The 18,135-nt window shown below is 45.5% G+C and overlaps 1 protein-coding gene across 2 annotated transcripts in view; it reads right to left on the reverse strand.

Moving 5' to 3' along the window:
- Positions 1-863: 863 nt before the first annotated feature.
- Ak4 (adenylate kinase 4) overlaps positions 864-18,135 on the reverse strand; it is a 63,028-nt gene continuing 45,756 nt past the window's right edge. For both annotated transcript variants that reach the window (XM_021160493.3, XM_021160492.3), the window contains exons 4-6: positions 7,143-7,315; positions 4,721-4,839; positions 864-4,237 (exon numbers count right to left, since the gene is read on the reverse strand). In XM_021160493.3, coding sequence (XP_021016152.1) covers positions 4,123-4,237; positions 4,721-4,839; positions 7,143-7,315 — 407 coding nt within the window. In that variant the 3' untranslated portion in view covers positions 864-4,122. The remainder of the gene's footprint in view (positions 4,238-4,720; positions 4,840-7,142; positions 7,316-18,135) is intronic.

Below are 18,135 nucleotides of genomic sequence, written 5' to 3' on the forward strand. Positions count from 1 at the left end.
TATATGGGAAGAGAACAGACTTCCAGCTCTCCCTCTGATACAGGGACAACACAAATATTTTGAAAGCTAAATTAAACTTAGGTCTCCATGGCTTTTAAAACCCCAATTTTATTTTCAGATACTACTCGCCCATTATGGACTGGGTACATGTCTGCTCTCTGTTTCCCCCTTAAGAATCCATAGCATTGCCCATCTCACTACAAGACTTCTGACTCTCCCAGTACCAGCTCTAAAGTGGCACAGTGTATCTACTCATTTTAATGCCCCCAGCAAGGCAATGAATGCCCCAGTATGAAGCAGCCCAGAGAGCAGGGATGTAAACTTCTCCCAGTGAGGGAGTAGGAGTATCTCGACCACATGACAACCCACCACACAGTCATCCTATCCAGACGGACTTTCCCATCCTCCCTGGAGACGTGAGTTTAGAATTTGCTTTCAGCGGTTTTCAGCTACTGGAAGGCCCCATAGATGAGGCAGCCATACCAGGGTTGGGAAAAGGGCTATGCCTTCATTCTCTCACGTTTCTTCTGAAAGGGCACTTAGGAACTTCTCACAGCCCCAGTTCAGCAGACAACCTTGCAAAGGGCTCCGGGTTTAACAGGTAAAGGACGGGGCAAGCAGGGAACACGAGGGCACAAGGACATAGCAACGATACAGCGGGAAAACAAACAGAACCAGAGGCATGTTTGCTTCACCATCATTACTTTGTGTAGGTTCCATTGCTTGCCTCTTTTTGCAAATTATCGACAACTGTGGATAACAGAAGAACTCCCAAGTGGTACAAATCAGAGAGAGCCTGTGAAGCTTTACAGGGTATAAACAGCAATGCAAAGAATAATGAATTTATGAAAACCCATCACATATTAAGCGGAAAAACATTTATTTCTATCAAATTCAATACAAATCAATCTTCAAGCAAGGTAACAAAACAAAACAAAAATCAATGAATACAATGAATAGTTAGGATAGCAGATACAGAACAGACTCTGAATTAAGCACATATACCCAAATCAAGAGGAACACCAACTGTCACTGAAGAAAAGCTGACGTGTCAGCTCCAGGGAAACTTAAACCAACATTGAGTTAAAGACTAGCTTGAACTTGGGGGATCACAGTGAAATGCCATCATAGCTCAATGTAGTCCCCCAGAGATCGGTCCAGCTCAAAAAAAAAACAAAATTCGCAAATTCAGTAGTACAAGTTCTCATAAAACTAGAGAAGCCTTGAGCCCTACCATTTCTTGCAGTTCACACAAAACCCGGGGTTTTCAATTTTTCTTCCCTTTTCCCAAATCCCAGAGAGAAGGTGCAGTACTCCCTGCAAAGGTTTTAAACAGGAGCCTTTTATTAAAAGACACTGTGCTTCCTGTCTGTCACTAGAGGGAGTCAGGATGGAGTCCTGGGCAATGGCTTCCTTAGCCTGTCCCCCTCACACCCAACCACATAAAGAACAGTCAAACCAAGGAGTGCCCTGAGGCAGTTGATGGCATTTATTCTGGCAAGAATTGTGCAGTTTGCCACACCAAAAATAAGGGTAACAGTTATGGCTAATTTTAATGTTTCAGTAGATGTCAGCTTTCATATGGCTTCCTGACACCTAGAATTGAGGCAGATTGACCTGGTCTAAACCCAGCCTGCCTTAACGTCTTGTGTCTGGGAACTCCTTTTGCTTAGGCAAAGAGCATAAAAAGAAATAGCCTCGCGCAGCCACTCTCCCTGAGGCCACAAGCAGACCTAAGAGGCTCAGGGCCCCAGGTTGCTTAGGTCAAGAGAGACAACTAACACCCTGTAAAAGGCCAAGGGTTCCAGAAGCAGGAAAGCCTGGGCAAGACTTCATATCCTGGACTCTTGTTTATAGGAAATATTGGTTGTGCCTGGGAAGATTCACCACAATGCTTATAAAGGCTCGGCGAGTGCGCACTTCACTCAGAGGGCCTCCTTCATAGCACCTTTTTTTTGACATAAATACTGGAGGAATAAACATGCAGCCTTTCCCAAGAGGTTTGTGGGAAGCAAACTGAACGAGGAGTCCGTGAACGTAAAGTCAGAACCTCAGAGACCACCCAGACTCTTGGCCACGTGTGGCCTGAGAAGGAAAGGACGTTGCTTCCACTGAGCCTTCGTCAAGACACTGTCAGTATTTATGACCATTTCCACAAAGTCAGCCAAGCCTGCCGCAGAAAACACCTTTACACCAATAGACATGAAATCACCCAAGACTTTGGAAAAGATGTCTCTGCCCCTTGCTGCTCTTCTGACCCTGGGGTCTCACTGGGGCTACTGTAGTCTACTGAGCTTGAACTGCATAGAGAAACAGCAGTGTGAAGGCAAGGAACTGCTCACACCCTATTGCTCTCCCCAGACTCTACAAGAGGGGAAGAAAAGTTTGAAGTTTTCCTACCTCTCTTCAATTACCCTGAATCCCTTTTACTCCCTACTTCCCTTGGTTCCTGGGAATAATCTCAGGGTTTCCCTCTCCTGACCTGCTCCTCCAGGAAGCCTGGGCTTTTATCACCCAATCCCTACCAAGTGCCAGCCAGATGTAAGCTTCCAAGGTGCTCAGCATCACGACACTGCCCAGATGGTCACCTGCCCCGTGCAGCTGCACTCCGGAAGCTTACTTCTCTGTACTGAGAACATGAGTGGGAATGCTGGCCTGCATCTCCACTAAGGCAGCCGCAGAACATGCACATGAAAAACGACTGAGAGGAACCACGGGAGTCCAGGCAGTACAGGAAGGCAGACAGACTCAGGAGCACAGAACACACGACACCTTCAGAATGGAATAATATCTTAATCCACTAAAGTGCTAAGCCCACCCCACACCCTGACCCCACACAGACTATGAGATGTCACACTAAGTCACCACCAATAATAAAGGACCACCTCCTGGGGACAGGCGGATGCAGGACACCTTTTTAAGGCAGTGGGAAGACATTTCCCTGTTCTTCCCAGAAAAGAGTAAAAATTATAACAAGGTGGCCAACAAGTCTGGGATCCAGGAAGGAAAGTCTTAACAAATGCTTTCTTGACACACAATGACTGATAAAACCTTAGTATCTTCATTTCTGGACTTTATGACCACCTATAGACTGCATCTTTGGAATAGGAAGAAAATAAACAAAAGGACTCTGCATTCCCAAAACAGTAAAGCTGTCTTACTCAGTGCAGGTGCTATGTATAGCTAGTGCAAGATGCTCCAAGCCCTCAGAGGCTTGCTCCCTTTTCTGACCTCTCACCGTCTGGTTAGTCACTCACAGAAGAAAAACACTGACAGCGTTAATATTTAGCAGCATGTTCAATATTCACCTTTCCTTGCACCCAACCATCTCATTAGTCCAGTGATTTCCATACAATTACTACTACTTCTACATAGAAGATACAATCACCCCACATTTCCATAAGGAAGCATTTCCCTTGGTTTTCGAGAACCCTGAAGACTTTGGGAGGATCTTTTTTTAAACAATAAAAGGTACAGGGTGGGCTCAAGATAGAGCAGCTGTTTAGGGAGAAGGAAAAGACTGAACCCAGTCACCTACTTCTCAGTTTGTATAAAGGAAATTCAAGGGGTAAATGCAGAAGCCATCGTGGGACTGAATAGCCTGAGAAGGGAGCAAGCAGACGAGAAGATTCAGACAACAGAAACGAGGATGTCTGAGAGCCAGGGAGAGACAGTCATTGGAGAAAAGCAACCACCGAGTGCAATTAGCATCAACTGTCAGAGTGTATGGCAATGGACAAGCCAGGACCACAGCCCTTCAAGTTCTCAGGCATACAGTGCTGTGGTTTCATAGCCTGTGGAAGGTGGGATAAACCAAAGAGCCCACCACTGCATGCAAAAAGGCTCTGGTAGCTAGCACGTGGCTCAACACTGGTGGAGATCCAGTCTATACTCGTTCCTGTGAAGGGCGTGATGCACCCGCAGAGCCCTTTTCAAAGGCAGAGGAGGGTTTCCCTCTTCCTGAATTCTTTCTACCTACTAGATTTTCCTCATTACTTCAACACTGAAACTAGAAAAGATGCTGCAAGCTATCTCAGCTGGCTTCTAATTGGGCCAGGTCACCAAGACTACACGCATGATTGAGTGGGCGGCCACGTCTTCTTGGTTCTTCCCATGGCAGGCTCAGTATGCTTCTTTGGATTGAATAGGTGTGATCTTGTTGGAGAAAAGTGTGTAAACATAAGGCCAGATTCTGTTAGTCTCCGTCCCAGAAAACTGGTGGAGCACTCCACGGCTCCTAAAAGACAAGCCAAATAAACACCATTTAGGCTGCTTAACATTGCATCAGGATAGGCAAAGATCCAAGGTCAAAAGCAGGTACCATCTTCTAGGCTATTTATAATTTTCCAGCCAAGCCTAGTCTGAATCACTTATTTATACAAATGAATATCAAAATATCTGAGCCGATTAAATAGGAAGACAAGGGTCTGGAGCTGTGAGATGGGACACCTGGATAACATACGTGGAATCTCAATATCAACTGCCAACCCCACCCACCACAGGAGAGAAGTCTGGACAATTTTACAGACAGGTAACTAGACTTAGGTCCTCATGTTCTAATAGTTCCGGAATAAGCACAACAGACTTTAACTCCTATATACCTCCCCACCACTTCGTCTACCTTCTGGGAGGAACGAGCCTTTATACTTAGCCTTGGTCCAGTGCTCTTCCCATCACCAGGCTCTTTGTTATGAATACACTGAGACACATACATACTCACTTGTACAGTTCGATGACTGGTTTTGCCGCATCCTTGTACCGTCTTAGCCTGGCAGCAACTGCTTCAGGTTTATCATCTTCCTGTTGGACAAGTGGCTCACCAGTGATGTCATCAATCCCCTAAAATACCAGAAAGCCAATTAACGTGGTCAACTGTTACTGGGCATTGCCAAGGTCTTTCTTGTTCCCATGTGATCAAAGTGAACTCCAACCACATATGCAACGGGCTTGGGGCTTCGTTGTGACTCTGTGTCCTGAAAAGGCATTAAATCTTAACTATTCACATAGTTATAAATACATCCCACAAATGATACTTAAGATTTATTTATTTTATGTGCATTGGTGTTTTGCTTGCATGTGTGTCTGTATGATGGAGTCAGAACCTCTGGAGCTGGAGTTAAAGTTGTGAGCTGCTATGTGCTGGGAATTGAGCCCTGCAAATTGACCCGAGTCCTCCATACCTGCGCGGTGGCACCCACACGTGTGCACAGTCATATGTACAAACAAATAACTGTAATGTAAGGACAACAACAAAACTCTGGTTCAGTCTCTGGAATTAATGACATGTCCTAAGGTCAAAATAGCCATGATACTAATATCTAGGACCATCAGAGACAAGCATTCTAATGCCAGCAGAGGCAGAAGCAGGTGTTTCTGTCTGTGAGTTCAAGGCCAACCTGGTCTATATAGTTAGTTCTAGACAAGTCAGGCTACATAAACAGATCTCCTTTCCCATACTTTCAATCCCCTAGGAAGCATGGCTGCCTGCACATAGCACAGCAGCAGCATCAGAACTCTGCTCCCGACCCCACAGCTGTCCTCTCTGGGGAAAGCTGCAGACATGAATCTGGCAAAGACATTCTAGGGAAGAACTCTGGGGTCTCAGATGGACCACGAAAGGTAACCACACACACTGAAATCCTGCTGCAGCTGGGGGCTTTGGGATTCACACTGATATTTCGTAATAATACACACCATTATCACAGGCGCTGTGTTGGTGTGAAAGGAGAGGAGAGGCCGTGCCTGACCTGAGAGCCACAAAGCCACTCCCTTTGGAGTATCAGCAAACACAGCACAGTTTCCAGAAGTAGAGTGGCTCCAGGGCAGCAGCCTCACTCTATCCTGGGAAGACACCAATGGCTGGTAGAACAGGCTATTCACTTCCACATGTAATGGTAATTATATGTTCTTTCAGGGGGAGCTGCCCTTTGCATGTAGCATACCAGTAAGAAGAGTTTTTTGGGTATTATAAGAATCGATCAGCTTCTGTGAGATAGGTTTCTGCTTTCCTGACTGGATTTTCAAACTCCATTCTTCTCTCCCTATTGGTTTTCCTATCACTGTACCTTGGGTTACACTTGAGCGGCACACTCCTGCTCACCCAGCCACTCAGAAGGCTAGGACCAGTCTGGCCAACACAGTGAAACCAAGAACGAATGAAAGATTGAATGAACAAACAGATCAATTAAGAGAAAGAAAAAAAGAAAAAAAGGGGACACATCACACATGAACTGACATCATTAAGGGCATTATTGGCACAACAGCGACCAGCAGGGTGACACCAGCTTAGGTCCCTGCAATCATTTACTGCTTCACCTATACTCAAGGTACCACGTCACCTACTCCAGTCCAAAAACCACCAACTGGGCTCCTGCATTAGTTCAGTCAGTCAGAGAGCCAGAGGGAGATCCTAACAAAATGCTGGTCAGAAGTAGTCTGAGCAGACATGGGGTACACACCCATAATCCCAGGCATTTGGGAGACCAAAGCTAGAGCACTGTGAATTTGAGTTGGGCACCTACAGCAGGGAATGGGGTGGAGGTCCACTTCAATGGTAGGATTCTTGAGGAATATACACAAAGGCCCAGGGATTCTGAACCCCAGTACTGAAGAGCAGAGACAACACCATGTTTGTTCTTTCTCCCAACTCTGTAATCGAAGATCCTGCAGCTATTGCCCAGGTCTTATAAAGTCTTATAGCTGAACACTAGTTTTTATTTGCTTTTTGGCCACTCTAATCCCTGAAATCATCACACTTTTTTTCACTTGCTACCGTCATCTTCACAACAGTTGGCTGAACAGAAATTTAAACTTTAGTCCTTTTTAAACTGTACACTGTCATTTGGCTTTAAAAGGGGTCTTCCCAGCATTCTGAGTCTGAGGACTAATCAGATAGAGGTCTGTCTCAATCAGTCAATCAATCAATGATCACCTACAGTTTAATGAAATAACAAGGAGAGCGACACTTTTCCCAGGTCACCAGCAATGCCCTGTCTTGTTAAGCTTTCTAGTCCTAGCTTTCTCCACTCTGGTGGATACTGAATGTAAACTCTTTTCCTATGCTGTTTGGCTAATGCTTTCCTATACCCCCTACCCCCAGACACCTCATACTCCTGTCCTCTATCCAGCATGGTGTATCTTACCTGCACTTGAGGTGGGTTGAAGTCCAGGTTATAGACCCTCCCGCTAGAAGGGTGAATCCACCGTCGGCTCAGACGATCTTTAAGTGTCTCAAAAGGGATATTCAAACTGATTACTAGGTCCACATCACAGATTCCGTCCAGGGCTTCTGCCTGCACTAATGTCCTCGGGAATCCTAAGGGCCAAACAAACAAACAGACAAACAGAAAAATCAACTGTAAGTCTGGGAATAATAAAATCTATATAGTCCAAAAGGATTTAATAGAGACTCTGTAACTACCTCTGTATACTCTTTTATAGCCCAGCTTCTATGCTTGGTCTAAGGAGTCGCATGATCAAAACAGACTGCACTGAACTGAAAAACCACTAACCCAGCCTGTTAACCACTCCCCTTGTGTTGTTGGGCAAACTGTATTTTCCCTATTTTCTCTTCTGCTCAAGAGAGAGTACAGACTCCTATCTGGGTCCCTATAGCTCTTAAAGCCTGTTATTTATTCTCCGGTTACCACAAGTAAATATAGGCCTTGAAATCCTGAATCAATAGACACCTTTACCTACACTTTATGTAACATGTAACCTAAGAAATCCATATGGTACACTTGAAATATGTCAGGAGCAAACGCCCATGATTCCATTATTTGGGAGGCTGCATCAGGAGAGTGGTGAATTCCAGGCCATCTTGGGAAATAAGTGAGACCCTGTCTCAAAAAGAAAAAGAAAGGGAAAAAAAGAAAAAGGAAGGTTAGCCTAAAAGATTTAAGCCTGAGTGAATGTTGTGTCATACACCTTTAATCCCAGTACTGGAAGGAGGAGGTTTGTTTGAGGTTAGCCTAGTCTATATAGCAAGTTCCAGGGCAGTCAGGGCTACAAGTTAAGCCTGATTTCAAAAGTAGCTAGTCCTTTAGAAACTATCTGGTTGCTGCAAAATTTACAGGTCTGTCCAGTTTTCTAAATGTGGAAAAATGACAAGATATAAATCTGGGCTCATACGCACTGTCACTTTCTTCTTCAATAATAAGGTATGAGGAGGAGACTCAGTCACAGAAGCTGAAGTGGGACAGGGAGCTTGCCTTTTAGCTCACGCCCACTCGTTACAGAAACCGTGGTTAGAAGCAACAGGCCTTGAACAGCGTTGTCAGGGTAGGTGCAGCATCCTAAAGCCCTGAACATACTCTGAGCCACTAAAGATATCTGAGCTGTTGTCGTAGGTCCTGAAGAACAGGTTGCCACTTTGATCATGAGGCTTTGAAAAGTTGGCAGTGTCATTTAACGACTTTCAAGATTTTAAAAAATATGCTTCTTAGTCTCAGCTTTAGGCCCAGCTGAAGTCTTAAGGCCTGGATCCCAAGAGTGGTAGGTGGTGTACTCCTCAGGCTGGGTTGAGCACAAGTCATTCAGATGTAATTCTAGCACTGTAGGCTGCCAAGCACACTGCCAGGGAAAGTATGGTGAGCCGGCCCTTTAGCCACTGCTGGCACACCTGTTTTTGAAATGAACACACTGGCAGGAGTACTGTATAAAGGCCTGTCAATCAAGAACATCTATAGGAATGAGCTATCATAGAGACTGAAGGGAGATGTTAAAGAAACGTAGGCATTTTGCTTTTCTGACCTATACAGCTAGCCTTCATTATCTGTTGATCCAAGTTCCCTTTTAGAGGTTTATCCTTGAAATTGAATGGGATTCAAGTTCTTGGAACAATGATCGAACTGTTAGGATATCCGCTCATGAAAAGAACCCCTCATATAAATTCCAGGTTAAAATGTGGTCTATGAAAATCTTTGAGTAAACAAACCCACATCTAAGTAAGAGGAGTCATTTCTGGGGACATGGAGAGAGGCTCAGCAAGAGGGAGGATTTAAGACTCTGGACTCCAACCTCAGCACTCGCATGTGCGCATGTGCACACACATAAGGGAGGGGGAGACAGAGGGAAGGAGAAAGGTGGAGAGGGAGACAGAAAATATGAATCTGACTGAAGAGGTTACTACTCATCGCAACGGTGACCCAAGACAGACTGCCAACCCAGAGAGGTACTTATCCCACTAAACCAGGTTGCTGACAGCCCCTGAGACCTGGGTAAGTGCCCAGAACACAGGGAGATGCTGCCTGGGCAGGGATGCTGAAAGTGGGTTGGATGCACATGCACATTTGGTCAACAGGTGGCAGCATTTACAACTTCTCCACTAATAAGAGATTTTTTTACAACTGGAAGTTGACCCTGTAATCAACATTTGGGAGGAGCTGAGACAGGAGGACTGCTGTAAATTTTAGACTAGTGTGACTACAGAATAAGGGCCAGTTTCAGAGATAGTATCAGGGAGAGGGAGAGAGAGAGAGAATTATTGGTAAATGAGTGTCTTGAAGAACAGGGTGGCAGTACCTACTGTATGGTTAAATATCCCAGCAGAGTGAAGACCAAACTCAATACCCACCTGTCTTAGTCAGGATTTCTATTCCTGCACAAACATCATGACCAAGAAGCAAGTTGGGGAGGAAAGGGTTTATTCAGTCAGCTTACTCTTCCACACTGCTGTTCATCACCAATGAAAGTCAGGACTAGAACTCAAGCTGGTCAGGAAGCAGGAGCTGATGCAGAGGCCATGGAGGGATGGGACTTACTGGCTTGCTTCCCCTGGCTTGCTCAGACTGCTCTCTTATAGAACCAAGACTACCAGCCTAGGGATGGCACCACCCACAAGAGGCCTTTCCCCCTTGATCACTAACTGAGAAAATACCCCACAGCTGGATCTCATGGAGGCATTTGCCCAACTGAAGCGCCTTTCTCCTGATAATTCCAGCCTTACAGGAATTGTCTACCTTATCCTTCCACACCCATCACCACATGGCCATTAATCCAATCTAGAAAACATGCTGTCGCCTAGTTCATTCAGCCTCGAGGTGGAAAAGCTGAAACCTTTCTGAATCCACCACACTGCGCCACTGACTGCAGCATCAACAGGTCTGCCTCAGATCCTCAAGGACTTCTGATGTACAGTGAGAAGTGGCTTCTGGCCACTGGAACTTGGCATCTGGTCCTCGGAACCACCACACGAGTCTGAGGAGGGCGACGAGAGGGGAGGCCTCAGCAACAGCTGCGGTCGGTGGGAGCAGGGCAATGGAAGCAGGGTGCATCCGGCTTTCTAATTTGGAGAGCATTCACAGGGAGGTGCAGAGTCAGGGTCAGCTGCCCCACGCTCACAAAGAACAGGCCCTTTGCCTAAGTGAATGTAACCGTGCAGCTCTGTAAGGCAACAGCCTCACATGTCTGCCCCAGTTGGCACCTTGTGAGAAGCCACTTCCTGCCTATGGTCACTTCTGACCATTCCAACTGTGGGTGTCCAGTTAAAAGATAAGATGCGGCTCCTGGTCATGAGCCACAGGGAGTAGCTATGGCTGGAGGCAGGTGGCATTCACCCAGGCATCCCTAGTGAGGGAGTGTGTATCAGCCCAGAGTCCTTAGCAGCAAAGGAAAAGGAATCCTAACGAGCACGCATCTCAGAGGCCCTGCTCTGTGCCCATATGTGACTGTTCTTTGTTTCCCCGTGTGTGGTTCTAACCTCTGAATCCATCTCATTCCACCTTCACTAAGACAATGAAGAGATTCAGTAGCATCTTGGTAAGAGCTGTGGCCTCTGTAGCCCCTTCTGTACCAGGTGCTCTAGAGCTCCTCCCCCCTTGCTCACTGCAGTGTCCTGGGGTTCTCTAGAACAGTGGTTCTCAACCCTTGGGTCACAACCCCTTCGGCAGCTGCAGAGCAGATATTTATAGTACGATTCATAACAGTAGCAAAATAACAGGAAGAAAGTATCAACAAAATAATTTTATGGCTGAGGTCACCACAGCACGAGGAATTGTGTTAAAGTGTCACAGTATTAGGAAGGTTGAGACCCACTGCTCTAGAACATGATATAAATGAAATGAGAGCTGTGTAATAAGGGGCCCCACCCGTAAGAGCTTATGAGTTAGTGATGATGAACTGACAGACATGATCCAGGCTTTCAAAATTCAAAAACTGTGAGCTAGACAGGGTAACACAAACCTGTTCCCAGCACATAGGAGGGTCCTGGTTCACTTTTTAAAGCAACTTGGTGCAAAAGTAACTTTAACAACTTAGGGTGGAAAGCGTTATTTGGCTGACATGTTCCCGTAAGAGTCCATTCCTGAGAGAAGTCAGACAAGATCTCAAGCAGACACAGAGGCAAGAACCATGGAGTGCTGCTTACTGGCTTGCTCCCAGGCCCACACTCAGCTGTCTTTCTTACACTTCCCAGGACTACCTGCCCAAGAATGGGACCAGCCACAGCAGGCCGGGCCCTCCCCCACATCGATCAACCACCAAGAGGATGCCCACACAGACACCCCACCGGCCATCACTCAGTTGAGATCCCCTCCTCTTAGGAATGTCTAGGTTTGTGCTGATAACAAGCACACAGACGCAGGAGGCTCGGGGTTCTATGTCGTGAAGCCGGCCTGGTTATGAGGCCCTGTTTCAAATACCAAAAGTCTATCTACGTCTGCCTCTTCAAAGTGACCTTAGCAAATAAAGGAAAACTCTTGGGAGACGGTCTACACTAAGCTCTCCTGAGGTCCTCCAGGAAGGAAGATTCTTCCAATCTAATCCTTGGTCTTCTACTTATTTGCGTGAGATATTCTGTATGTCTTGCTGGTGTGCACTTATGTGCATCGCACACATGGCTAATGCCTGCAGAGGCTGTACGAGGTCTAGGATACTCTGGTGTCATAGATGGTTGAGAGCGGTCTTGAGGGTGTGGGATCCTCTGTTCTCAAGCACTGAGCCATCATCTACCTGGCCCCACTGGTTCTTAAAGCACAGAATTCCCATACTGTACCTCCTCCCCTGTAAGGGAAGAGGCCCCTTGTGTGGAAGCAGGAGCTACCACCTGCGAAGCCATATGTAAGAATTCTCTTTGTTCTCTGTGCATAGACAAATTGGGGGAAAACTGGGACCACTATATCTCAAGACAAAGGGACCCAAAGGATTTCACCACAGGCCATTCATGTCTGCACTAAGGAAAATAGCTGGACAAGCATCCTTTGAGGGCCCAGCCACTGGTTAAAGGTGAGGTCTTTCTGAAATGGACGATGTTCATTCAGAAGCCATGTGGAGAACTATGGTAAACCCTGACAATCCAGCTATGAACACATAGTGTCTGCCTACTGGAGGGAAGGGAGTGAGGGCTCTAAGAAATCAAGTATGCAACAAACACGGTGTCATGTAATTCTGACATAAGAATGAACCAGACATGATGCTCGTCCTATAACCCCAGGAGGTAAAAGATCAGGAGTTTAAAGCCATCCTTGGCTACATTAGGGAATCAAAAGCCAGTCTGGGCTACATGAGACTGTCTCAAAAAACTCCAAGAGAAAAGAATGCCACAAGAGCCAGGCATGGTGGCGCACGCCTTTGATCTCAGCACTTGGGAGGCAGAGGCAGGAGGATTTCTGAGTTCAAGGCCAGCCTAGTCTACAGAGTGAGTTCCAGGACAGCGAGGGCTACAGAGAAACCCTGTCTCAAAAAAACAAACAAACAAACAAACAAAAAAAAAAAAGAAAAGAATGCCACAGCACAAGTTATATTGATATTAATAACTAACACATGCCTAGGATTTGACCATGTCTACTAGTAGCCTTGTTAGGAAGTGCATGACAGGACACAGGAAAAGCAGAGACCTTCTGAATGTCTAGAACAAGCCTGATTTTTAAAAATGTTAAGCACACAGACCCATACCAGCTACTGGGAAGGCTGGGAAGGCAGGGCCTTGGAGGCTGGCCTAGGCAACTAAACAAGTGCCCGGGATAGAGCTGTGGTTGAGCACTTCCCCAGCATCACGTGGACTGACTGTGATGGAGATGTCTGTAATCCCAGCGCTCAAGAGGTAGAACCAGGATTAGCAGTCAAGGTCAGTCTCTACTGTCTAGGGAATCGGAAGCCATCCTAGGATACAGGAGGGCCTATCTCAAGGGGGTTAGGTGGATCCAAGCCAGGTATCAAAATGTGATTGTATGTCCCCATTGGCTGTAACTCACCAATTACTGCTATTTAGAAAACCATCACTAGCAGCCTTTGGATGAAGATGTAGAACTCTCAGCTCTGCCTGCACCATGTCTACCTGGATACTGCCATGCTTCCACCTTGATGATAATGGACTGAACCTCTGAACCTGTAAGCCAGCTCCAAGTAAATGTGTGTTTTTTTTAAGACTTGCCTTGGTCATGGTGTCTGTTTACAGCAGTAAAACCCTAACTAAGACAGAAACTAGTACCAGGGACTGGGGTATTGCTGTGATAGGCCTGACCATGCTTTTATTTGAAAGAATGTGGATTTTGGGATTTCGGATTTGGAACTCAGTGGAATGCTTTAAATGGGGCTTAATGGGTCATCCTAGTAGGAATATGGAAGACTTTGTTGCTGGGAGTGATGTGAACTGTGTTGACCTGGCCCAAGAGATTTCAAAGGAGAATAATTTCAGAATGTGGCAAAAAGATTGTTTTTGTGGTATTTTGGTGAAGAATGTGGCTACTTTTTGCCCTTGTCTGAAAAGTCTGTCTGAGGCTAAGGTGAAGAGACTCAGATTAATTACATTGACAAAGGAAGTTTCAAAAAAGCTCAGCAGAGATTTTGTTCTCTGGTTAAGTCTTATGAAGAGAAGTTTGAACAAGCATAGCAAGCTTAGAAAGGAAAAATATAAAATATATGGTTCGAGTATTAAAGGCATACCAGGAAGTGAAATGGAGCAAAATCCTGTGTTCTAGGAGATAACAGATTAAGGTAGTGGGACCTTGGGGCAAGATCCTACTCAGCTAAATTTAGATCCAGGCATAGTGGTACACACCTTTAATCCCATGAGACAGGCTTGCTGATCTCTGCGTTCAAGGCCAATCTACAGAGCAAGACCCAGGATAGCCAAGCTTAGGCAGTGAAGGATTTGGAAAACAGAAAGCCAGTGACAATGTAATAGTACAAGCGGGTCATGTTCTAATTCCTGCAAGCAGCAGAACTCGGCAGCTTCAGCCATGTGGCTCTGGCTCTAGAGTTAAGAATGGAAGGAACTACTGGGACAATTGATGCTGGTTAGCTGGAGCTAAGAAATTAGCAGTGATTATGAAGAGACCAGCATCACTGAAGTGAAATCTTCTGGTACATGTTTTCTGGGAGCACAAAGAAGTTGTGTTCTAGAGATACCCAAGGTTGTACCTTATGCTGCAGCTGGACTTGGTAATGTATAAGAGTCACCCAGGTGGTACTGGTTTTGAAGGCATGAAGGTGTTATGAAGAACAGCTGAGGCTTGGCACTGTGAGAGGTCATGGGAGGCCATTGGAGAAGGTATAGCCTCAGCTGTAGTTGATGACCCAGGACTGAAGGGGTCGGGCAAAGGATTTGAGGCTTGGCATCATGAAGAGAGCCTATGAGAGGCTATTGGTGAAGCCTAGTTGGAGTGGAACACCCCAGTGTATTGGAGATGTCAGTACCATGGGATGATCACCAAGAACAGCAGCTGTAGTGGAGTGATCAACCTGAGCTTAGAGTGCTACAGAGGGCAGAGCTGGAGACGTGATGCCAGCCCTTAGGAGGAATCCAAAAGATCAGGTGGAATCCCAGACACTGAAACAAGAAGCTGTAATTGAAATTGCCTTGGAGACTCCAAGATGTTAAAGATGCCAGAGCCATGGGATATGTGCTGAGGAAAGCTGCTAACAGGGTGTGGAACTAGTCCAGGAGAAAGCAGTTTGTTGCAGTCAACAAAGATGAAAAAGGAATGGAGATCTGAAGACTGCTTTGACATCAGCCATGGAGATGCAGAATTTGGAGTTTGCCCAGCTGGTTTCCTGCCTTGCTTTGGAGATTACAGTTAATTAGTTGGATGAATCTCAGAAGAGCCCTTGAACTTTGGACTTTAACATTGTTGAGTCTGCTATAGACTATGAGGATTTTGAATGGCCCCTATAGACTCATGTTTTTGATCAAGTCTATGAGGGCCAGGGAGTGGAATGTGATGGTTTGTATATTCTTGGACCAGGGAGTGGCACTATCTGGAGGTGTGGCCTTGATGGAATAGGTGTAACCCGGTTGGAATAGGTGTGTCACTGTGGGTGTGGGCTTAAGACTCTCACCTCAGTTGCCTGGAAGTCAGTCTTCCACTAGCAGCCTTTGGATGAAGATGTAGAACTCTCAGCTCTGCCTGCACCATGCCTGCCTGGATACTGCCATGCTCCCACCTTGATGATAATGGACTGAACCTCTGAACCTGTAAGCCAGCTCCAAGTAAATGTGTGTTCTTTTTTTATAAGACTTGCCTTGGTCATGGTGTCTGTTCACAGCAGTAAAACCCTAACTAAGACAGTAACATTCAAATTTACCTCTAGTAGAGACAGTGAAAGTAATCAGGCATTACAATTTACTTGAATAGAGCTAGAAATCTCAGGGCTAGTCTACATAGTAAATAATTAGAACAATAGCCGACTCTCTCCCATACACAGGAATTTACAATGGCCTAGGAAGAAGGTGGGTTGTGGTTTTAGGAGGAACTGTAGTATTATTCATGAAAGGGTTAGCAGACTGGAATTCCCCTGGTGCATGGTTTTCAATGCCCCAGAGGAACAGCATAATCAGGTATTTACTAAAGGACCTCTGATGGTGGGTTTAACAATAGACTAGAATTACAACTATGGCAAGGGCATGAAGCCCTTGCCCCTGACTTCTAAGATTAAGCTGACCTTAGGTGGGGCTGCTTTTGATCCTGGTTGTTAACCTTGATTTTATCCCAGTTGGTTCCTGTTAGCTTTTAGTATGCATTCATCTGTTTTGTTGTAAAAGTAATTTTGCATCCGATAACTTCAGTGTACCTTGGATGGCCTTAATGTATCACTTCTTTGTTTTCTGTAATATATAAGACTGATGCTCACTTTGACAAATTACATTCAGATACAAAAAAAAAAAAAAAAAAAAAAAGAAAACCATTAGCCGGTTTCAATGAAACTAGACGCCGTGTGAAGCTCTGTGCTTTCCCTTAGCATACTACTTAAATGGAAATAAGATGATTTCTCAAGAATATCAAGATATTTAATGACCTTGTTATAAAGTAGAATCTTGGGGACCAAAGAGACGGTTCCACAGTTGAGAGCACTTGTTCTTCCTAGGATCAGAGTTCAGTTCCTAGCGCCCACGTTAGATGGCACATCGCTGACCTCCTCGGGTACATGCTCATAGATGGCATGGCCTCCTCGGGTAGATGCTCATAGGTGGCAGACACTTAAACATATACATAAATTTAAGAAATAAATTTAAAAACTTAAAAGGTAGAATCAAACAGGTCTTGGCTTGATCACACCTTTAGTATCAGCACTCAGAAAGCAGGGGCAAGCAGATCTAAGTTTGAGGCCAGCCTGGTCTACAGACTCAGTTCCAGGCCAGCCAGGGCTGCCCAGAGAAACCCTCTCTTGAAAAAATAACATACACACCTCCCAAAAATGTGATTGATTTTTAATGCACAAACTGAAAGATTTACCCATCTGGGGATAATATCATGGCTACCTGGCTATAAAAATAACCATGGGGTGGCAACCAAACCCAATAGCATTATTTGGTCACCATGATTTGCACGAGAAAGGTTCTCCAAAGATTCAAGTGTTTGAACACTTGGTCCCCAAACTGGCAGGTTTTGGGGGGAAAGTTATAGAACTTTAGGAGGCAGAGCCTTGTGGCAGTTAGCCTGTTCCCAGGGACAGGCTTTGAGACTTACCCTCCTCTCCCTCCCTCACCTACATGCAGATGAAATGTGATCAGCCGGCCTCCAGCTTCCCTGCCATGACATGCCTTCCTCACCATGATGAGCTTGGTTGATTTGGAACTGAAAGCTAAAATAAACCCCTTCTTCCTTAACTTGCTCTTGATCATGGCATTTTATCACGGCAACAGAAAACAAATACTGATCCCTCAGGAAAACCAAACACACAGGAGACACCTCTCTCAAGTTCTACATGTTAAGTACAAAAAAGAAAAAAAAAATATATATATATAGAAAAAGGAATGCAAAAAAATATATATAACCTAAACTTTAAAGAGATGGTTTCACCATGTATCCCAGGATGGCCTGGAACATGCCGTGTATGACCTCGTAGATACCTACCTGCCTCTGCACCAAGGGCGAGGATATAAAATGTGCATCATCACACTGGCGTAACCATGTTCATTTAAGTGCCATTAGGGACAGAAAAACTGTCAAACAACTTGCACTGTATCAGAGCCTCTAGGAGTGTGACAGAGACTATTCTAACACAAGCCTATTTGTCCCCTGAACACAGATGTCACCTCATCTAACAAGTTGGCATCACCTTCCACCCCTGCTATGTCGGAGAGCTTAAGTATGCTTCTAACACTTGTGTGTGTGTGTGTGCACATGTGTTCTTGCATGTTCACACTCCAGTGCTCACACACATGTCCGTGGAAGTTCCAAGGACTACAATGAAGTCACCAAGGTCTGAGTGGCAAGCATGGTCACCTCTATCTCTGGAACTCTCTCTGTCATAGCCCTCCTAAACCCATTGCTTTCTCCTTCACTGTCAAGTCAAGTGCAAAATCAGCTACAAACCGATTTCATATACTTCAGAAACATGCAGAACCATCTTATGGAACACATGGTGGGGTAGCACTCATACACTTTTTCTATTTTACCTTACAGCAACTCCTTAGCCACCTAAACTGGTCTACCAAGCACCCAGAATCACACACAATCACAAGGGCAGCAGGGGAAGCTCCGAGCATTCCCTACAAGGTGTGAGGGAACAGTGAGTGTACTGCTCATTCCCAGTAGACATCTGCTGCGCAGTGGGGAGCAGCACTCCTCAGAGGTCAGCCTGGAAAAGGAAATTAGAAAATGCAGAGAGAACGATGGCAAACCCAGTCTAACCAACTGAAAACAACACCGAAAATGCACTGTGAAACCCTCAGCCCAAGGACCCCTGGTCCAGTGT

The sequence above is a fragment of the Mus caroli genome, unplaced genomic scaffold (assembly GCF_978045245.1).
Source record: "Mus caroli unplaced genomic scaffold, Mus_caroli_1 scaffold_6, whole genome shotgun sequence".
Taxonomy (NCBI): Eukaryota; Metazoa; Chordata; class Mammalia; order Rodentia; family Muridae; genus Mus; species Mus caroli.